This window comes from Sminthopsis crassicaudata, chromosome 4, assembly GCF_048593235.1.
Source record: "Sminthopsis crassicaudata isolate SCR6 chromosome 4, ASM4859323v1, whole genome shotgun sequence".
NCBI classification, from domain to species: Eukaryota; Metazoa; Chordata; class Mammalia; order Dasyuromorphia; family Dasyuridae; genus Sminthopsis; species Sminthopsis crassicaudata.
Window position 1 is genome coordinate 287741891 of NC_133620.1, and position 23453 is coordinate 287765343.

At 39.2% G+C, this 23453-nt stretch overlaps 1 protein-coding gene across 1 annotated transcript in view; it reads left to right on the forward strand.

Moving 5' to 3' along the window:
- Positions 1 to 5452: 5452 nt before the first annotated feature.
- The window catches only part of TCP11 (t-complex 11), a 63676-nt gene continuing 45675 nt past the window's right edge, over positions 5453 to 23453 (forward strand). The window contains exons 1-2 of the mRNA XM_074311207.1: positions 5453 to 5641; positions 10434 to 10570. Of these exons, the coding sequence (XP_074167308.1) occupies positions 10464 to 10570 (107 nt within the window). The 5' untranslated portion in view covers positions 5453 to 5641; positions 10434 to 10463. The remainder of the gene's footprint in view (positions 5642 to 10433; positions 10571 to 23453) is intronic.

A 23453-nucleotide genomic window follows, 5' to 3' on the forward strand; every position in this document is an offset into this window, starting at 1 on the left:
CTGGAGATAGATTGGTCAGGGAAACTTAGGGCACAGACTAACATTAGCTTTGTTCACAGGTGCTCACAGATGAGTGCTCTGTACACCCTGGCTGATTAAGGCAAATGATGTTTTAAATTAGGACCTGGAAATAAATTTTGCCTTCAAGAAACAAAACATCCCAATTCAATGAGCAGAGGTCAAACTTAGGTTCTTAGCTGTTAACCTTCCTCATCACAATCATGCAGTAAAGTTTTTCCACTGCCCCGACCCTGGCCTTCCTGGAATGTCTGTGCTGTTCTCCTTTTAATGTGTGTGGGGGGGGAGAAGAGAAACGAGAGTTACTTCCTGAGAATGACAGCCAGAAAAGAAAGAGATCAGCGTCCAGGGCCTTCAGGTTACAAATGAGGAAACTGAGTTCCAGGAACTCAGTGACTTGCTCTCAGTCACATAGAAGGTTTTAAGCAATGCCAGGAAGAGAATTCACATTTCGAGATTTCCAGGCCACTGATTTTTTTCCCCACCACCTTTCTACCACCTTTCACCATCCTTTCTACTAAGCTGCCTCTAGCTTCATCCCTATCACTGATCCTGAGAACCCCAGAATCCTTTGTTTTGGCTTTACACCCTAAATAATGAAAGATCAGCCAATCATGGGCAAAGATGTTACATCACTGCATTAGTGTATGTGTCAGGGTCATGGCTTTGAATTCTGGGTGTTACTACAGGGGAGAGAGCGCTTGTTTGGGAGTTAGTCTTAGCTTTGCTTATTTAATTTTTTGTGTGACCTTGGGCAATATCTGACCTGCAACTTCATTATTCCCCAAATTAGTGGCTTGGATTAGACCAACTTTAAATTCCTTTTCAGCTTTGAATCCTATGATTCATTCTTTTTAAAAATATTAATATCTTTTGTTTTTACATCATCTTCATCTTCTAAACCATCTCTCTTTTCTCCCCTACCCAGCCATTCTTTGTAACAAAAAATAAAAATTTCTGAAAGCAGAAAGAAACCAGTTCAGCAAAATCAACTGATTAATCAAATGAGTCTGACATAATGGTCATTATAATTATGGATTACAATTATCACAAGTAGATAACTAGGTAGGGCAATGGATAGAGTGCTGGATTTGGACAAAGGAGACTAGTTGTGTGACATCGATTGTGTGAACTTTCTTCAATCTCAGTTTTCTCATCTGCAAAATGGGCATAATAATAGCACCAATCTCATAGGGCTATTGGAAGAATCAAATGAGACAATGCAAAATTTAAAGCACTATATATAATGCTGGCTATTATTTTTCAGGATTTAGTTTTGTTCTTTTTCTTTGTCTTTTCCACTTAAATTGTTATAATTATTGAATTGTCTTCCTGATTCTGTTTGCCTTACTTGAAAATACCCCATATCTTCCCATGCTTGAATTCTTCATGTTCTTTTTTCTATGGTTTAATAATATTCAATATTCAATTATGTTTATGTACCAAAGTTTGTTTTATCATTCCCCAATCAATGGGTGTCTACTTTGTTTCTAATTCTTTGCTATTTTGCAAAGGCGTACTACTATTTTGATGTATATGACCTTTCTTTCTTTCCCTACTTGGGAAGTAGACCTAGAATTAAAATCTCTAATTAAAAATGTATGGACTTTTTAGTCAATTTTTAAAAAACAACAATAATTAAACAACAACAACAATAAGAAATAATAAATTTCTTTTCAAAATGGTTAGAACAGAATACAGAACCAACTCTGCTTATCTTTCTACAGTCCCTTGAATATTATCTATTCCTATTTTTGTCATCGTTAACAATTGTTTTAAATTGGAATAATCTTTAATAAAATTTTTAATAGTTTGCAAGTCTTCCTCTGAGAGCTATTCTCCACAGCATGCTATTTATTCTGCACTTATCATTCTCATTTTCCTCCCATCCAAATCTTGGAATCTACTTCTTGGTCTGATAGGTGAACTTGCAATTTATCCTGCTGAAGACCAGGTCCCTATGTCCCTATGCTACTTTCTAGTAGTCTATTCATCATGCTCTCCACTCATTTTCAACAAATTGTGAGGCTATAACCTCCTTGAGGGCAGGGACTACATCAATTTTTGTCTTGAATCTTGACCATTTAATGCAGGGTTTGACATAATAAGCACTTAAACGATCTGTCTGTTTATCTATATGTCTATTTAACCACTTCTATCTTCTATAATCACTTATTTTTTGGGGGGAATTTTTTTGTCTTATATCTATTTGTGTAAGTTTCTTATATATCTTGGATACCATAAATATTTGATGCAAAGATTTACTCTTTAATCAACATCTTCCTTTCTTATGCTAGTTGCATTGATTTTGTTAGTGCAAAAGCTTTTCAGTTCTTGTGATCTATTCTTGTCCCTGAACCTAAATTTCAGAACTTTAAGTTTGGATGGGAAGAAAAAAATCAAAGACTATGCCCTAGATAGCCACAGAAACTCCCTTGAAAATCCTTCCTTCCAGAATGCTTGCAAATGGTATATGCTCATAAAATTAGAAATGCTTCTTTCTTGACCCATTGGGAATTGTATGAACAAGATAACACATGATACCACCAACAGAGCCACAGACAATCTGTCCTCATCCCTCCACCAGTGTCAATCTATCCAATGCAGTGCCAATGTCTCCCCATTCTATCACCTCCAAAAAAAAAACCCTACAAAGCCAAGGAAGACCAGAAATGGTACTTAAAACATATCCTTCCCATCCCCAAATGTAAATTTGCTTCCTCAGCTTGGAGGAAGAATGAATGCACTTCTTGGTTTTGTTTGTTTGTTTGTTTTTTATTTCCAATTTCCTTTATTGTTTTCTTTTTCTGGTTATACATGTACATTAATTTTTTTAAAAAAATACACATTCTTTATGAATTACGTTGGGATAGAAAAATCAAAACAAAAGGAAAAAACTATAAGAGAAAAAAAAGGGGAAAAAAGTGAACATAGTATGTGTTGATTTACATTCATTTACTGCAGTTATGGCATTTTCTATCCAAAGTTTATTGGGATTGCCTTGGATCACTGAACCTCTGAGAAGAACCTCGTCTTTCATACTTGATCATTGCACACTCTTGTAACTGGGTACACTGTATTCCTGGTTCTGCTTGTTTACTCGGCATCACTTTGTGTAAATCTTCCCAGGCCTTTCTAAAATCAGCTTGCTCATAATTTTTTTTAGAACAATAATATTCCATTATTTTCATATACCATAATTTATTCAGCCATTCCCCAACTGATGGGCATCTACTCATTTTCTAGTTCTTTGTCTTTATAAAAAGAGCTGCTACAAACATTTTCCCCTTTTTTATGATTTCCTCAGGACACCACTCAGTAGTGACACTGGTGGATCAAAAGGGTATGCACAGTTTTATAGCTCTTTGGGCATAGTTCCAAATCGCTCTGCAGAATGGTTGGATCATTTCACAACTCCACCAACAATGCACTAGTGTCCCAGGAATACAATTCTTTATATTAAATTTGACAAGCACAGCTAGATGGTGCAATGGATACAGTACCAGCCTTGGAGTCAGAAGCACTTGAGTTTAAATCTGACTTTGGACATTTAACACTACTGGTTGACCCTGGGCAAGTCATTTAACTCCAATTGTCTCATTAAAAAAATTATATGAAACTTGACAACTAAAAAGATTCATTCATTAATTAGCATTCATCAGCTATAAGGTGTAGGACCAAAGCGAGACCAGGAGTTCAAATCTAGTCTGGGACATTTATTAATAGCACCTTCCCTCCTAGTGTTGTTGAGATGTTTGTAAAGTTCTTTGTATACTCTAAAGTTCTATATGAATGCTAGCTACTATACAATTAAGTTGAGAGATTCACAGCTGTGCAATTATTTAAATAATTGTATATATACGTTTTAATTTAGAAAAAAAAGTGGTGGAGAGGATGCTTAGGCCCATATTTTTCAACTATCCACTGCGCCTGCATCAATAGCTACCGCTCTTTGGAATATATCAGACACTTGATAAATATTTGAATGAATAAATGTGCAGTGCCTGGACATTGGTCTTTCCTTTATGCTACCTTGTTGAGGAAGAGAGGAGGGGGGGAGGGGGGGCGCTGCATTGTTTTTTTTAAAGCTCAATTTCAGGAACTTGGATTCACCCCAAAATAATTCTCTGACTAGAGTCAAGCTCTGAGGAATGAACTTTGGTGGGGCCAAAGAATAACACTCATTCACTAGTCTAATGACTAATTTAGTTTTGTCCTGTACAATCTGATACCTAGCAGCCACTTGACCCAGCTGCCAGCTGCCATTAATGGACTCCCAAACTCTCTGGCCTCTCTCTCTCTCTCTCTCTCTCTCTCTCTCTCTCTCTCTCTCTCTCTCTCTCTCTCTCTCCTTCCCTCCTTCTCTCCTTCTTCTCTCTCTGTCTCTGTCTCTTTCTTCTCTCTGTCTCTCTGTGTCTCTCTTTGTGTCTCTGTCTCTTTCTCTTATTCTCTCCTCCCCTCTCTTCCTTCTCTCTCTCTCTCTCTCTCTCTCTCTCTCTCTCTCTCTCTCTCTCTCTCTCTCTCTCTCGTCTCCATCCACCCCTTCCACCCACGCTGAAGAAGACAATATATGCCTCTGAAATTAGAGCTGGAAGTGAAATGCTTAGCTGAGCTTTTTGTTTTTTGAGGCCTTTCTTCTCTCCTGGGTTTTAACTGCTTTCTCTGGCCTCAGGGAATCCCTTGCAAGTTAATAAAACTGACTACATCAAAGCCTTGCATAGCCATTACCCAATTAAAATCTTACCACGCTCCAGCAGCAGGTACGGATTATTAACCCCATTTTACAGATGGGGAAACTGAGGTTAAATGGCACGCCCCAGGCTACTGAGGAAATGAGTGTCACAGCTGGCATTCAAATGAAGGGTGTATTAAGCCGGAGCCAACAGGCCAGGCAAGTTCCAGAGACAATTTTTTTCATTTGTAATCCAGCCTTAAAAACATCTTTCTTCTTGAAGATTTTCCTTACAGAGGAGATCCATTCTTTACCTACTTCAGCTCTGACTCGGACCCCAATCCAATGCAATCGCCATTCATCTGCCAAAGTGGTTTTTTATAGTACATCCTGACTGCATTGGTTCTCTGTAACCTTCAAGGATCAGTCAGTCAAAAAACAAGTATTTGTTAAATGCTTACTAAGCTTCAGGCACTATTAAGCTGTGAGGATACAAGGAAAGGGACACACAGTGCCTGCCCCCAAGGAACTCACATTTAATTCTAGAGAAACTCCTCTGTCCAGCATTTAAAGCTCTTTATAGTTTGGCCCCTTCCTTCTCCCGCTGCATCTGAGCCATCATCCCCAGTCCTGACTGGGGTCTCGCCACTGGTTCCATGACACTGGAAGACAGAGTGAAGCTGACTTTGCCCAGCTCTGACTCACTTCAATCCGGTTCATGACCAAGTCAGGCCATCACCATAGTGACATCATTGGTTCTCTTTGAGAAGGAAGGATGATGTCCTCTCCTATCTCCCTGACTTGCCTAGGCCTTTGGGCCTGAAATGCTCTTTTCTAGAATTCCTGATTTCAAAACACTTCTCAGTTCACCTTCAGTAAACGGCTTTTATTGGCACTTGTAGCTCCTACCTCTCTTATGAGATTACCTTCCATTTACTCTGAATTTATCTGGTAAGTGACTAATTATTTCCCTGTTAGCTACTCCTTCAAATCAGGGATCACGAATTTGCCTTTCTTTGTATCCACAGGGTTTACTTAGCACGTGCCTGGAACATTTTTTGTTGTTACTGAGTCCTTCAGTTGTGTCCAATTCTTCTTGGCCCCACTGACCACAGCACACCAGGCCCTTCTCTTCTCCCCCCTCTCTCTCAGAGTCCGTCCAAATTCACGTTCATTGTTTCCGTGACACTATCTGTCCATCTCCTCTTCTGCTCTCCTCTTTTTCTTTTGCCTTCAATTTTCTCCCAATAGGAGGGTCTTTTTCAACGAGTCCCATCTTCTTCTTATGTGACCAAAATAATTAAGCTTTGGCTCCAGGAACATAGTAGGCACTTAATAATCGCTTCTCGACTGCTGGCTATGAGTCTCTCCCCATACAGATTGTGAATTGCTCTACATTGGGCTCCTTCCAATATGTCTGCCCAGCCTGTCCACCGGGATCTTCCAAAAGAGATAACAGTTGAAAGAGTTCAAAACTTAGTGTTATTTAAAGATTCAGATTCCTGTCCCACAGCTGCGAGTTGGGAGTGCCTAAAACCCCAGCTGGCTCAATCCATCCTATTTTCTTTCTTCTCTAATCCTCATTTGTAACTGTTATGTGAGAGTATGTAGTAGCTAAGACCTTCCCTTTGCCCAGTCCTCTCTTGCCCTTTGCCAAGCAGCGTTCAGTTCCTAATCCTGGGGATTCTCAGTGTGGCTGTGATTGATGTTTCATCAGACAAGGCGCCCAGAGCCCCAGTGCACTGCCCCAGAGGTCATGTTCTCCGTTTGGTTAGGCCCAGAAGGGTGAGGATGGGACCTTGGTGGTGAGGAAAGGTGAGAGATCAGTGAACTGTCTAGGAAACTGGGGGGCTTTGGAAGCAACTTGCCCAGACATATCTGAGGAGAAGGAAGGGGAGAAACCCCATTCTAGTTTGACATCCAGAAATAGGACACAGGGAAGATTTCAAAGACACAGGTGAGAATTTTCAAAGGGGAGGTTTCAACTCCTGTACCAGCTGCTTTCGTCCCCCACTCCTGTTTCCTGTTCCAGCAAAGCATCTCCAATTATAATCCACAGAGCAATGTGCTGTGTTTACATAAATAATTACCAGATTTGCTATAAGCAGACGTGTTGTGGCACATAAGAGGCAAGCCCATAAATTGCATTTTAGGAATTAGGGGTCAGATTGATCTTATCTTTGTAAATCAGTCCAAATTCCATTGAGCTAAAGGAACATCCGGTTGCGCAGAGTGTGCCTTTGGAGGAGAGGGGCCTTGGGGGCCAGTGCTTCAGAACCAATGGCTTCCTTTCCTGCTTTCACTGCTTTATAACTCATTAGTTGTTTTTGGGACCAAGGGGGTGACAATAAGGGGTGAAGGGCCCTCAGGGGCTGCTTGAGTATGGAGCCCCGCTCCTGAGGAAGCTGGAAGGAAAGCAGTTTCAAGTATCCCATATTCTATCCCGTGGGAGTACAGAGAGATCTTTCTTTGGGCTGGATATAGCAGAAGTATAGTCACAGTGGAAAACAGCAGGGCCTCTCATGATAACATCTTTGCTTAAGGCCAGGCCTCCACTGGAGGGAACAGGAAGTGACCTCAGGGAGGTCATTTGAGCCCAACTCCCCTTTTAAAAAGAAGTTAAGCAACTTGTCCAAGCTCACACAAGTAGGTCAGACTCACCTCCTTTGACTCTAGAGGTCATGCTCTGCTACTGGACCACATGGTCACAAATAAGTGATTAGTATGTGCTGAGAAATTTGTAACAGGTGCCCAGGTACACACAGAAAGTAACCTGTCCTTGCTCTCAAGCTGCTTCAAACCTACCCCCAAAAGCTCAATATAGTCCATGAGGAAACTGAATCAAGATCAATCATGCCATTTACTACCTGTACAACCTTGCATAAGTCACTTCCTTTCCTCCAATTCTGTTTCCTCATTTGCAAAAGGGGATAAAATATTTGCACTATAAAATTGTTCTTAGGATCCAATGAGATGATGCTTGTAAAGGGCTTAAAGGTTATGTGTCAGCTATCAATGAATCTAACTCATCATTAATGCTAAGGGAATTCAGAAGGTGAGATCAACATTGATGGGCTTGAGAGGAAAATGGGCCCTTCTATCTCTACATTATTTGATCCAGTGGGCTGTGAAGGCTTGAGGGAAGATGGGACATCTTTATTCAAGGATGTTTCAAGATGTCCAATAGGGAGAAAGGAGAGAAGACTTTGAGATTCTAAGAGTCTGGGATAAAGCAAACAACCAGATTCTTTGCATCCTTCAAGACTCACTTTTTTCTGAAATAAAGATTCCTGAATACCTGCAAGGTTACGCACTTTCCAATGATCTCTTACACCTGCTCATGTGTGTACCACTTATCTGGAAATGTTAGAAAGAGGAGGAGGCAATCTTTGTGTGATAATGATAATAAGGAAAGCTAACAAGGACTGCAAAGGGCTCTATGTCTCTCCTAATTCTCCATCACTCATTATTTTCACCACACTGATTTCCTTATATGTGACTGTTTTATAAACGCCAAGAGTAGGCAAGGGCTCTTCATTTCTGTCTTTGGAACACAGTAACAAATGCTTTTGAATTGAATTGGGTGAAATCTAGTCCTGTCTTTGTAAAGAAGTAAATTTAGGCTTGATGTTAAGAAAAATTTCCTCACAAGTAGAGCTGGCAAGGTAGAAGAAAACCAGATCAAGTCCAGGCTTCCGTTGACCTGAATAATTTTGGAAAAGTCACTTCCCTTTCTCAAAGTCTCATTTTCCTCATTTGTAAAGAGAAGTAAAATGTTTTACTGTTAGTTTAGAAGATTGTTCTAAGGCACAAATTAAAGTGCTATTTAAGTATCAGCTATCATTATCACTAATAAGTGAGTAATACCCAAATCAATTCCATTCAAAACAGATTGGACTGCCTCTAGTTCCTTCATATTTTGTTGTTATTTAGTGGGTTTTCACTCATGTCTGACTCTTTGCGACCCCATTTGAGGTTTTCTTAGCAGAGTTACTGGAGTGGTTTGCCACTTACTTCTGCAATTCATCTAAAAGATGAAAAAACTGAGGCAAATGGGGCCCAGAGCCACACAGCTAGTAAGCGTCTGAGGCTGAATTTGAATTCATGGCCTGGTGCTCTTTGCACTATGGCGCCACTTAGTTGACATCACATTGAATGTCTTTAAGTAGAGGTTGGACCACCTCTTGTTTTGGTTGCTTTTGGATGTAGATTGGAGCATCTGACTCTGAGGCCCCCGGGTTACCTAGTAGTTACAGCCCTGGAAGGCAAAACCTGGGTTCACATGGTGTTTCTAACACTTAATAGCTGTGTAACCAGGGGAAACTTTAATAAATCTCCTTGTGCCTCCTTTTCCTTATCTGTAAAATAAGAATAATGTACTGGATTGCCTATAAGATCTCTTCTAATTCTAAAACTATGCTCCTATCACTGGCTTATTCTCTACAGATTCAGTTTCCTCATCTATAAGACAGGGAAAGTAATATTGCATAGCAAAAGCTGGCATTTATAGAGGTCTTAAAGTTTTACAAGACTTTGCAAATATCTTTGCAAGAAGCCTGGAAAACAAATGTAATTATTATTCCCATTTCACAGATAAGGAAGTTAAGGAGACAAATAAATAACTTACCTAGGGTCACACAGCTAGTGAATGTGTGAGGGTAATTTGAACTCTGGCCTTCCTGACTTCAGATCAGCACTGCTACCACCTAGCTGCCTACTCTGTAGGAAGGTTATAACGATCAAGAAAACTAACATAGGATAAAACATTATAGAGAGTCATAAACATATCCCACACCTAATACCTACAAATCAGACAGCAAACTACAGCTAGTAAGTACCGTTTTAGGGAGGAGGAAGAGGGGGAAAGAAGGAGTAAAATTTGGAACACAAGGTTTTACAAAGGTGAATGTTAAAAACTACTCTCTGCATGTATTTGGAAAAATAAAACACTATTAAAATTTTAAAAAAGAAACTAGATAAGTTTGAAATGAAATAAAATAAAAGTAGTTGTTAAAAATGAACAAAGACATTTTGTGATTAAGACCAGGTAGATGTAACATATATATTGTTCTACAATAGTGTTTAACCCCAAACAGATTTTTTCCCCCTTTATACTGCATGTTCACACAGTTTCTCAGATGAAATCTGGTCTTTATTTATAACTGTTGCTGTTGTTGGAAAGAGATGACCTGATTTCTCAAAGAGCCTCTGAGCACAAACTTTACCAAGCTGAAGAAGCTTCAAGAACAGTCCAGAGGAAGGACAATCCACTTGTCACCGGAGGAACAACTTAGCTAAATCTATTGACAGGACAGCTGAAATTCAGAAACTAAGGGAACTTGAAGCGTGCTTTATGAAAACAATACCTACACAGACAAAATCATGGATGCCTGAAGAATCTCTTACACTGCAAATATGTAATTAATTTTTAAAAACCTTGAGGATTAAGTCTCCACTCCCAAGCCCAAGTGGGAATAGTAGTAATGTCCCCAGATCATTAGATCTGTTTCCTGCCCAACTTTCCCGAGGTGAGAAATCATTGTGGAAAAGAGGGCTCACCTTTCTTGTCATCTATCATATACATGTCGAGATAAGCCAAGAGAGATAGGAGTCAGAATTTACCTAGCAAGTCGAACCACCCCCACCTTGACCACCATTTTTCTTCAGACCTTGAAGGAGATAACCCAAGGCCTTAAATGCAGGAGCGTTGGGAATAATAATGCTTCCATCCCCTCACCCTCAGGGATCATCTTGGGAAGAAATCTCTGTGAACATGCAGCCTGGCAACCACTCCTACAATGCACAGCTACTGAAAACCAGGAAAAAAAGTTATTTCCCCCAGATACCTTGGCATTATCAAGTGGTTCAACATCAGAAACAGTGAGTGGAAATGATCCATTTTAGAAAGGAACATTAAAATTGGCTTTGTTACTGCATACAGTCTTTATAGGTGCTGTTTTCCCATCAGAATATGAGCTTCTTGAGATTGGAGACTATCTTATGTGTCAATCTGAATCCCCAATGCTTAATGCAATGCTTTATACATAATAAGTGCCTAATAAATGCTTTATTCATTTGACTAAAAAAACTTCCGATTTTGTAACAGAAATTCTGAATTTTTTTATACCTTTTTATTTACAAGACATATGCATGGATAATTTTTCAGTATTGACCATTGCAAAACCTTTTGTTCCAATTTTTCCCCTCCTTCCCTCCACCCCCTCCCCCGATGGCAGGTTGACCAATACATGTTAAAAATGTGAAAGTATAAGTTAAATACAATATATGTATACATGTCCATACAGTTATTTTGCTGTACAAAAAGAATCGGACTTTGAAATAGTGTACAAATGGCCTGTGAAGGAAATCCAAAATGCAAGTGGACAAAAATAGAGGGATTGAGAATTCTATGTAGTGGTTCATAGTCATCTCCCAGAGTTCTTTCGTTGAGTGTAGCTGGTTCAGTTCATTACTGCTCTATTGAAACTGATTTGGTTCATCGCATTGTTGAAGAGGATCACGTCCATCAGAATTGATAATCATATAATATTGTTGTTGAAGTATATAATCTCCTGGTTCTGCTCATTTCACTCAGCATCAGTTCATGTAAGTCTCTCCAGGACTTTCTGAAATCATCCTGCTGATCATTTCTTACCGAAAAATAATATTCCATAACATTCATATACCACAATTTATTCAGCCATTCTCCAATTGATGGGCATCCACTCAGTTTCCAGTTTCTGGCCACTACAAAGAGGGCTGCCACAAACATTCTTGCACATACAGGTGCCTTTCCCTTCTTTAAGATCTCTGTGGAATATAAACCCAGTAGTAACACTGCTGAGTCAAACAGGATGCACAGTTTGATAACTTTTTGAGCATAGTTCCAAATCACTCTCCAGAGTGGCTGGATATATTCACAATTCCACCAACAATGTATCAGCGCCCCAGTTTTCCCACATCCCCTCCAACATTTCGCATTATCTTTCCCTCTCATTCTAGCCAATCTGACAGGTGTGTAGTGGTATCTCAGAATTGTCTTAATTTGCATTTCTCTGATTAATAATGACTTGGAGCATCTTCTCATATGGCTAGAAATAGTTTCAATTTCTTCATCTGAGAAGTGTCTGTTCATATCCTTTGACCATTTATCAATTGGAGAATGGCTTGATTTCTTATAAATTAGAGTCAATTCTCTATATATTTTGGAAATGAAGCCTTTATCTGAACCTTTGACAATAAAACCATTTTCCCAGTTTATTGCTTCCCTTCTAATCTTATCTGCATTAGTTTTGTTTGTACAAAAACTTTTCAATTTGATATAATCAAAATTTTCTATATTGTGATCAATAATGATCTCTAGTTCTTCTTTGGTCATGAATTCCTTCCTCTTCCACAGGTCTGAGAGGTAAACTATCTTATGTTCTTCTAATTTATTTATAATCTCATTCTTTATGCCTAGGTCATGAACCCATTTTGACTTTATCTTGGTGTACAGTGTTAAGTGTGGATCAATGCCTAGGTTCTACCATATTAATTTCCAATTTTTCCAGCAATTTTTGTCAAACAATGAGTTCTTATCCCAAAAGCTGGGATCTTTGGGTTTGTCAAACACTAGATTATAAAGTTATTGACTATTTTGTCCTTTGAACCTAACCTATTCCACTGATCAATTACTCTATTTCTTAGCCAATACCAAATAGTTTTGGTAATTTCTGCTTTATAATATAATTTTAGATCTTGTACAGCTAGGCCACCTTCATTTGATTTTTTTCATTAATTCCCTTAAAAGAATTATTATTTTCTTAAAAAGCAATATAATTATCTCTAATACCTGCTCATGCTTATCTGGAAATGTTAGAAAGAGGAGGAGGCAATATCTTTGTGTAATTTACATTTGTAAATTTGTAAATTCAATTCAAGAAAAAAATACTAGTATAGTGGAAAGAGCCCTGTAGGAGAGAATGTGGAAGAATTAAGACACTAATACATAGTAGATAGAGTAGTAAACTAAATCCATTTAAATAACAACTTGGAACTATGCTCAAAGGGTTGTAAAACTGTGCATACCCTTTGACCTAATAATACTAGAATAATACTCCCAAAGAGAGGAAAGAAAATGGAAAAGGATTTATATGCACAAAATAAAAATTTAATTTTATTAAATTTACATAAATGCTACATAAATTTAAAAAGTTTTGGTACACACACAAAAAGAGTCTTCTAGAGAGGTGGAAGACCTGAGTTTGATTTCCAACTGTACCTTTCTACCATGTGACCTTATTCTCACTTTTCTCATCTGTAAAATGAAGTTGGACTATTTTATCTCCAAATTCCCTTCTCACTCTCAACCTATAATTCTATCATCTAACAAAAAGCACTTGTAAAACAATGTGAACAGAGGAGGAGGATTTTCAAAAGTAGAATGCCTCTCTGCTTTTTTGGTGCTTATAATCTACTAGGGTAAATAAGAGTTAGAAGCCCTCGTGTTTGTATAGTATTCTGATTGGGTCATAGATTAATTTTCACTCATTGTCATATTTTATTCTCGCAATAACCTTGTGGGATTAAAACAAGCATTATTATTAATTTTACAAATTAAGAAACTGAGGCTTGAGAGATTTAGTGATATGCCTACATAACACTACTAATAAGGACTTGGGATGGGTCTCCTCTCTCCAAATTCTGGGTATTTTTCCTCTATACTATGTTCCTCATTAATTTGTATGAGTGAAAAAAAAAAAAAACTAAAGAATAATATAATTGATATCACAAGTACCATAGGAAGACAAAGGAAAGGAGTTCCAAAATATGTTGACACTTTATAATTTAATTTAATTTTCCAGTTCTCTGTGAAATTGTAATGATCAAGAATAGCTCCAAAGAAGAATTATGAGAATGGACTTCCCTCCCTTCTTGGTTGGGGGTAGAGTAGTCGAGTAGAAGATTCTGGGTGCATAGCACTGCTATACACTTGGTTGATGTGGCAGTTAGTTTTGCTGGTGGTTTTTTTTCATTTAAAAAAATCTTTGTTTTAAGGGTAACTCTAGGAAGGAAAAAGGAAGGGATATTATTGGGAAAATGCTGGTGATATAAAAACAGAAAATTTACCAATCAGATTTAAAAAAAACTTTTCAGCTTTTAAAATTGGTTGATTGACCTTTCAAAAGTCAAACTTACCATTTGACAAGAATAGCAATAAGAGCTGATTTTATGTAGTGCTTTAGGGTTTGTAAAGTTCTCTACATACCTAGAGGTCTTTGATGTCTCAGTCACATGGTCCAAACATGCTTTGGCTTGGCCATGTTTTTCAGATGGGGCTTTCTGCTCAAGCCCTTACAGACTTAGAACCATGCATTTCCTCATGGTTTATCAAAATATATTGCTCTTAATTAAAACAGCTGTATTTAACATGAATCAACTAATAGCTTCAAAGATGATATTTTACAGCAACTTTTAAAGAACCAAATGCCAGGAGAGTAATCGGTACCTTTGTCAATAAATCCTTAACTTCCTTTGTTAACTTACTTTGAATTCTTAACTTAAAAGTCAGTGATTTTCATCCTCCACCTTCAGCTTGGCGTGACTTCAAAGTAGTTCTGGGCTGCTTATCTGTTAGTGTCTGGATGGATAGAGAGAGAAAAAAAGAGACAGAGACAGACACAGACACAGACACAGAAAGACATACAGAGACAGAGAGAATGAGAGAGACAGAGAGAGCTATGATGCCAGAAATCCTAAAAACTCTCCTTTGGTTGTTCTTCCCCCCATCAAAAATCAATAGGCACATTCCTAGTCTATTCTAGATGTAGGTTAAGTATGCAAAAATTTGTCAGTTGTATATTAGTTCTTGGGTAGCTGATCTCACTTGGGAACTGTTTAGCTTCAGATAATGCTTTGGTCACAAGCTGTCTAATTAAAGGATCATATCCTTCATCAAAGCATTTCTCCCCTACAGATATAACTTTTTAAAAAAATTATTTGCATTTCCAAATTTTCTCCCTCTTTCTACCCTCCCCCATCCACTGAGAAGGCCAAAAAAAAAAAAAAGACACCTAATCTATATGTGAAATCATGTAAAACATCTTATAGCCCTGTTGTGGTGGTAATGGTGATGGGGAACAAGAAAAAATAAGCTGAAAAAAAATGTGCTTCAACCTGCATTCAAAGTTCATCAGATCTCTCTGTGATAGTGCATGACATTTTTCGTCGAGGGTCCTTTGGAATTTCTTGCATCATTGGGTTGATCAGGGTAGCTAAGTTTTTCACAGATGATTGTCATTACAATATTCTTCAACAGCATTTTGACTAAAGTTGAAGTATGGTATCTGAATGGAGATTTAAAGGGACTTTCATTGCAGGAATAATCAGTACAGATTAAGCTTGATTTTAGTTTTTTTGACTCCTAAACCTAATCCCTCTCATCTACATTAGTCTTCTGGTAAATAACTGACTGTCCAGGGGAAAAATGTAAGCCCCATTTCTGAGGTATAAGTGCTCACTGAAAATTTAACAAGCAGCTCTCAAGAGCTTCCTCCGGCACATCCCTGCTTCCCTCTCATTCTTCTTTCTTCATACTCACTAAGTTACAGACAACCTTAATTATTTTACTGTTCTCTAAACATTCTGTCAGCTTTCTCAATATCGTGACTTTGCTCAGGCTATTCTTTCATTTGCAATGACCTTCTTACTTCCCTTTGCTTTCTGAAATCCTACCTGTTCTTCAAGGTCCATCTCTTTCATGGAAACTTCCTTTTTCTCCTTTCTGTTACTGCTAAGTGGGCAGAATGGGACAGGGAAAGAATTATCCTTGAACAGATGCTGGCCAGCTGTCCTGGAAGCTTTTGGCTGGCTGCTCAACTTTGACGCTAACACCATCTCTGGGTGCCCTTGTCTAATGCAGTAAGATTTGCAAAGTGTATCACATTTTTTTTTGTTTGTTTTTTAAAAAATTTTTGCTGAGGCAATTGGGGTTAAGTGATTTGCCCAGGGTCACACATCTAGGAAGTGTTCAGTGTCTGAGACAAGATTTGAACTCAGGTTCTCCTGACTTCAGGGCTAGTACTTTATCGACCTAGCTGGCTCTGTATTGCATTTTTAAATTTCATTAGATCCTTAATTGTGAACTTATCCCCATTTTACAGGTAAGGAAACTGAATATTGGCAAATATTAAATGACTTGGCCAAAGTCACATAACTAGTGTTTGACACAGAATTCAAACTCTGATCTTTCTCACAAGATCAGACACTATCTTTAAAATCACTTCCTATTTCATTGTTTGCTCCTCTCCTTTCTTTTTGTTTTTGTTTTTTTTTTTTAACTTTTAACTTCTGTTTCTCCACATTCCAAACCACAAAATAGTTCTTTAGATTTATTCCTGAGGGGAAGGAATGAATATAAATAACTTCAGAAAAGAATCAACAGGTGACTGTGAAATGCACACTCTGTAAAATACTTTCTCCTAGGTGGTTCTAAATTTCCTAAGCTATCCTAGACTCTGGGTAAATTGCTCAATCCCACCTTGTCCTCTGTTTTTTCCAAAGTGAAAAAAAAGGATGAAGTTATACTTTTAATTTCCTGGAGTTGACAAGGAAAAGCACTTTGTAAGACCTTATAGCACTCTCCAAGTGATGATGAGATGATGATGTTGATGACAGTTATGTGGTCCTTGTAGGTAGAAAGGCAACCTTAGGTCAGGAAGATGTGGATTCAAATCCTCCCTCTGACATCAGTGGCAATGACAGGGTCACTTAATCTCTCAGTGTCCCCAATATGAGACAGCCAGGCAGGGCGGTAGGCGGAGAACTGGGGGAAGTCAAGAGAACCGAGTTCGACTATAGCTTCAGACACTTACTGGCTGTGTCGCTGTGGGCAAGGCACAACCTCTGTAAAATGAGGATAATAACAGCACCTCCTTCCCAGGGTTGTTGTGAGGATCAGATAAGATAATTGTGTAAGCGTTAGCAGAGTGCCTGGGACACAGTGGGTGCTTGTCTAAATGTTAGCCATTATTATTACCGAACTTCCCTGCCTCTCAGATTCCTCGTCTATGAAATTATCGTGCCTACCTCCCAAGGTCATAGTGAGGATAAAGTGAGATAATATTTGTAAAACGCCTTGCAAACCTTAAAAGCACTGATTAAATGCTAGCTATCATTAGTAGTATTTTCATTGGCTGAAGGGACTGAGCAGTCCCAGAGCCCTGAGGCTGGGCTGGCCTGTCAGTGGAGTGTTATCAAGTTAAATCTTAAAACCGCCACAGATCTGATTTAGATTAGATGTCTCCCAGCCTTAGTTCCTAGGATGACTGAGTGTATTCAGGGGTTCCAAGCACCGTGACCAAGGTTAAAACAAAACTAGATGTCATATGTAATTCTGAGTCCATGTGACCTGGCCACAAATTGGTCAAAGAAATGTAAATTCTGCAGGGTTGTAAATGATAGGTCCGACACTCTTGCTTTTTGCTTTTCTATGAGCGGGCATAGCGTGGAATGTGAGAAACTCCCCCACCATAGAATTTGGAAGTCCCCAAGTTTACACTTCATGTGTCTTCTTGCATTATTGTTCTCCATTAGCCCTGACAGATCTAAGGTTAATGCCCTGGCTGGAGCTGACAGGCACTAAATTGGGGCCATGCATGGGCTTGAGACACAAAACCAATCATGCTGCCCATAGCATGGTTATTTCCTCTGACTATAGAACTCAGAAAATTCCTGCCATTCCTGAGCATGTAACAGAGACCTAGACTCGAGGACCTTCTTTTGTTCTTGATGGGAGGGGGCTGCAGTCCCCTCTGCAAGTCGAAACCTTCCAGAAGCACTGAAACTTTATCTCAGAGACACTGTTAATGGAAAGGGGGGCAGGGCCATGAGGGGGCACTGCAAATGGACTCTTTGAGCTCCGTCCCCCCCAAATGGCTGGCTACAAATTCAACCACTGTACATCAAAAGAAACTGGGGCAAGATGGAAAAGGGAAGCTCTGGGGTAAATCTCTTAAGGATTTTTTTTTTGATTCATTTCAAATAAATTATTTCTCCTCATATGAACTCAATATTTCTCCTCATATTTCTCCTCAATGAACAAGAGTTCAGATGCGGACTCGTCACTTTTTAACTTTGTGACATTGGACAGATTGTGCAACTCCTCTGGACTTCATTTTTTTCCACTAAGGGACTGATTTCACTAAGGTCTGATTTTAACCCTCAGACGCTAAATAGATTTAGAATCTAATCTATTATGTAATTAGATAATAGATAATATTTATCTAGATATAAAATCTAATCAGTGAAAATATAATAATGATAGCTAGCATTTAATTTGTGCTTTTAAAGTTTGCAATACATTTTACAAATAGGATCTCCTTTTACTCTCACTATAAACTTGGGAGGTAGGCATGGTAATTTCCTAGTTGAGGAATCTGAGAAGCAGAGAGAAGTCTCATGCTCCAGCCACTGAGCAATTTAGCTACTCCAGAACTTAAAATATTTTTAGAGAAATATGGAAGCTAATCTATTATTAGAAATATTTAGAGCCTGATATGGGTTAGTGAATTATAATAGCTTGGGTCAAAAGACTACCTGTTAAATCCTCTGAAGACCCTTCCAGGAGCTCATGAACAAGAGCTAAGTAGTTGGGTAAAAAGGTGATCAAACTAGTTTATTTCTAAAAAGTTTGGGTCATTTGAGTGATTGGGAAAAAAGGATTATATTAAATACAGATTATTGCTAAGCATTGGGGTCACAAATAGAAAACCTATGTTTTTTTGTTCCTGAGGAGCTCATTTTTTCAAAAAAAGAGACAACATAAATAGGAAATTTCAGATGTAAGGGACAGTGTATCTTTCCATATTATATTAGGGAACAGTATCAAAGCAGATGATAATGATTCTTCTCCAACATTATTTCCACTTTATCTCACAATCATGTCAGTATAGGGAAAGCCTAGTGGAGTTTGAAGAAGTTTTGTCCTTCCTGAAGTGAGGAAGAAATCTTTTGGACAAAATCCACAGGAAAATCCTGCTTCAAGGAAACCACATGTGTGAATTTACATAGGATCTCGGCTTTAAAGCTAAAAGAGACACGGCAATCTTTTCATTTTATAAGTGAGGAAGATAGGGAGTAAAGTGACTTGATGAGGGCCCGCTTAGGTAGGAAGCAAGTGGAAGAGCTGGAGTTTGATACAGGCCCTTTTGAATTCAGACCCAGTGTTGTTTTCACCTTCTCTCTCTGGAATGCAAAGCAGATAAATTAGCAAAATGATCATTTCAAAAGATGATGGACTCAAATGCAGAATGAAACATCTATCTTTGAGCATGGTCAATGAGGGGATTTATTATGTTTGACTATATATGTATGTGTATCTGTATATACATATATATATTATTTAAAGAGGTTTTTATTGACTTTTCTTTTGTCTTGTTCTTTCAATAGGGAGAGAAAAAATAATTTTTTTTTCATTAAAAAGACAAAAAAATTTCTTTTTTAGAAAAGAAATAACTATTTGAAAGGACCTCAGTGATCTTCTAATCCATTTCCTACCAGAAAAAGAATCCTTGCTACAGCATACCAAGAAAAGTACTTTATTCAGCATGGTACTTGGCATATAGCACTTAATAAATGTTTTTTCATTTAAAAAAAAAGTCTCACCTAGCCTTACAAAATAATTAGCTTTACAAACTATTGCTTTAACAAAAGAAACAAAAGTTTCTTTTAACTAGTTGACATCATCACCCTTGAGCCCATTCCACCTTTAACAATGTGATTCAGTTTTGTTTAAAAATTATTTATACCCCCCTCTTCAGCACATACCCCTTGCACAGAAGAAGGAGCCCCATTTATTTAATTCCATAGGGCCCATGATGGGAATCTCTAGGCATTGTGACAAGTTCACCATTTTTGGCCAGTCATACAAAGAAGCGGAACTTCTTCATCCTCAAGGCTGCTGGGGGGCCCAGTCTATGGGAGATTGTCTGATTTTGCTCGAGCCTGGCTGGACCCCAGAGCCTGTGCTGCGCCTGCCCATCTAGACAAGGGCCCTTGCCAAACCGCCAGGGTAGCCTTCCATTACCTGCTGTCACTCTGAGACCTTCCAAACTGAGCTCAGCTTCCTCCTGCATAAGGACTGCTGACCAGCAAGGAGGGTCTTTTGTGATGAAGGATGTTTGTTTATGTCTGTATAGGTATATTCTAGGATCCATAAAGGTTTAATTGTCCCTCTAACCGTTTTTAAAATATATCCACAGCCAGGCTGCCAACTTTCCCCAAAGCTGAGGAGCAACTGGAGGTAGTTTGGTGGAAACTGTTTAAGTGTGTAGCTTGCTCTCCATCCCTGGGCACAAAGCACGATTGTTCTGGTGACTAAGGATGAAACCCTTAGGAGGACTTTTAAAACGCAGCTTCTGTGGGTGTGGGCTCAGGCTGTGTTTGACCCTCTGTTGCTCTGGGGAGCACTGCCTCCCTCTCTCCCTTTTCCCTCCATCCCTCCAGCCAGCTTCAGCATGAGCAGAGGATGAACGGCTGCTGCCCTCTGCTGCTGCCAGCCACGCATTTCCCCGAGCCCGTTCAAGGCCTTCAAACCCTATCCTAGGAGGGTGACAGAGCCAGGAGTGAATGAGCCCCAGAACTCACCTAGCTTGACCAACATGCCGGAGTCCTCAGTCCTTTTTTAACATTAAAAGGTTTTCTGGTTTGTTTATTTTGCTTTTGTGCATTTGAAGTCAAGGCTAAAAAGAGAGGCAGAGGTGGGAAATTTTTGAAGGAAGTAGTCAGAATCATCAGGACCCGGCACAAAACACAATTTGCTCTGCTTTTCTTATGTGGGGGAGATAACATACGTAAATGCACACAGCACATGTTGCATATAATAATAAATATCCACACAAACATATGTGCCTTTTTGGAGACAGTTGGAGTTAAGGGACCGAATTGTCCAGGATCACACAGTTAGTATGTGTATGAGGCTAGATTGGAAATCAGGTCCTCTTCACTCTGGGGCCAGCGCTCTATCCATTGCATCCCCTGGCTGTCTGGAAACAGGATTCTGTGGCAGAGATGGGGAGCGCTGCGTTCTGGCCACAGCCAGTAAGAGAGGCGTGCAACGGGCCAGCTTAGCAGAGTCAAGGTGGACAGGAATGCCCAAAGAGGCTAGCTGAGGGGATTTACAAACTTACGGCAGGAGTTTCTGTTTTATCCTAGAGAATAAAGCAGAAAGCCACTGAAGTCAAATGGTTAGATCCTTGATGAAGGGAAATGGGGTAGGTGAGAGGCTTTATAGAGAGGCCAAGGTCTAGTCAAGGTGCTGGGAAGATTTGGGCTTATCTGGTTCAGTCCCATTGTTATAATGATGAGGAAAGCAATACCTGGAGAAGAAATGGCTTCACCAAAGTCATAAATAAAATAAATAATTGGAGAGACAGGTTAAAACTTACTTTTTTAAAAATTAATTTTATAATTATAATTTTTTGACAGTATATATGCATGAGTAATTTTTTTATAACATTATCCCTTGTAATCATTTTTCCAAATTTTTCCCTCCCTCCCTCTACTCCCTCCCCTAGATGACAGGCAATCTCATACATTTTACATGTGTTACAGTATAACCCAGATACAATATATGTGTGTAAATACCATTTTCTTGTTGCACGTTAAGTATTAGATTCCGGAGGTATAAGTAACCTGGGTAGATAGACAGTAGTGCTAACAATTTACATTCACTTCCCAGTGTTCCTTCTCTGGGTGTAGTTATTTCTGTCCATCACTGATCAACTGGAAGTGAGTTGGATCTTCTTTATGTTGAAGATTTCCACTTCCATCAGAATACATCTTCATACAGTATCATTGTTGAAGTGTATAATGATCTTCTGGTTCTGCTCATTTCACTCAGCGTCAGTTGATGTAAGTCTCTCCAGGCCTCTCTGTATTCCTCCTGCTGGTTATTTCTTACAGAGCAATAATATTCCATAACCTTCATATACCATAATTTACTCAGCCATTCTCCAATTGATGGACATCCATTCAACTTCCAGTTTCTAGCCACTATGAAAAGGGCTGCCACAAACATTTTGGCACATACAGGTCCCTTTTGAGACAGGTTAAAACTTAATCACTTGACCTAAGCTCACGTGACTGCTGCTCTCCAGCCATCCCTGGCTGTATATTATGACAGCTTCCTAGCAAACACATGCCTACATTCTAGCATTCAGCATCTTCTTCAGGCTTCCTTGGGTTGTCTCAGGTGGCATCTCTTTTCCACTTCATATTCCTCAGTCAGATGGAATTCTCCCAGCCCTTCTCCCCAGTCTCTGCCACCTGCAGTTTCACTAGAGCAGGGAAATCCTGGTATAGAGACTGGCTCTCCAATACAGTTGTCTCAGGGCACGTGGATGACTTTCCTAGTCCTGTGACTAGATATGGTCATAGATCATAGATTTCATGGTCAGGGGCAGCTAGCACACGTCTGAGGTAAGACTTGAACTCACGTCTTCCTCCCTTCAAGGCCAGCTTTCTATCCACTAAGCCACCCAGCTGTCCTGCACCAACACCACTACGGGTATGGGAGTGAAACTGTGGAAGAGTGGGTGGGAATCAGGAGGCCTTTATGGGAGTTTCAATCATGCTGTTAGCTAATAGGCAAGTCACTTAAATTTCAATAAGATTGTTTCCTTTCTTTTAAATGATGGGAATTTGGGAAGCAAAGTAATACAGAGGGGTAACTGGGACTTCAAATCAAGACCTGAATTTCAATCATCTCTCAGTCACTAACTCGCTGTGTAACTCTGGGCAAGTAGCTTAACTCCTCTCAGTCTCAGTTTTTTCATCTGTAAAATAGGGTTCTCCCATGATGGCCCCTCACCCAGTTGTTAAAAATCAAATGAGATAACATATGCTAAGTACTTTGCAAACATTAAAGTGATATATGTATATATGTGTATATATAGCTATAGATATATACTATCTATTAGTATTATTTGCTTTTTGCTGAGGCAATTGGGGTTAAGTGACTCGCCCAGGGTCATACAGCCAGGATATGTTGTGTCGGAGGTCAGATTTGAACTCAGGTCCTCCTGACTTCAGGGCTGGTGCTCTGTCCACTGCGCCACTTAGCTGCCCCCTATTATTATTATTAGCAACCACATACTATGGAGCAGACACTCTATTAGTTGCTTTGAGGAATACAAAGGAGAGGAAGCCGTCTTTCATCTTGGAAAGACCAACATAAGAGAGATAAGACATATACAAAAATGACCAAAGAGAAAATATTTACTAAGCACTTAATAGGCAATAAAAGAAATATGAACTACTATGATAGCTCAGAGGAGGGAGCTATTACTTTTAACTCACAATTTTAAGGACTGGAGGAGATGGAATTTGAGCTTGACCCTTTGGTAGAAATTAAACAAGTGGAGGTAGGAGAGGATTGGGAGGGAAAACAATTCAGGCAGAGGAGGATTTCCTCTGTGTTGGATTATGAAAGAGCTGACAGATGACTCTCACGTGCTCCTTTCTACATCTCAGTGGCAGGAGTAGAGAGCATTTTTCTTCAAGAATCAACTAGTAATGATACCTTTTGGTAGAAATCAGAAGCAAACAGTGAATGAACTATATGCATCTGCCCAGCTGACTGAAGTCCTAGATTTAAATTCCCTACTTTACTAAGAGCTGGGTAGGTGGTGCAGTGGCTAGAGGTCTAGGCCTGTAGTCAGGAATGCCTGCCTCAGGTGCCTCCTAGCTGTGTGACCCTGGGCAAATCGCATAAGTACTCAGT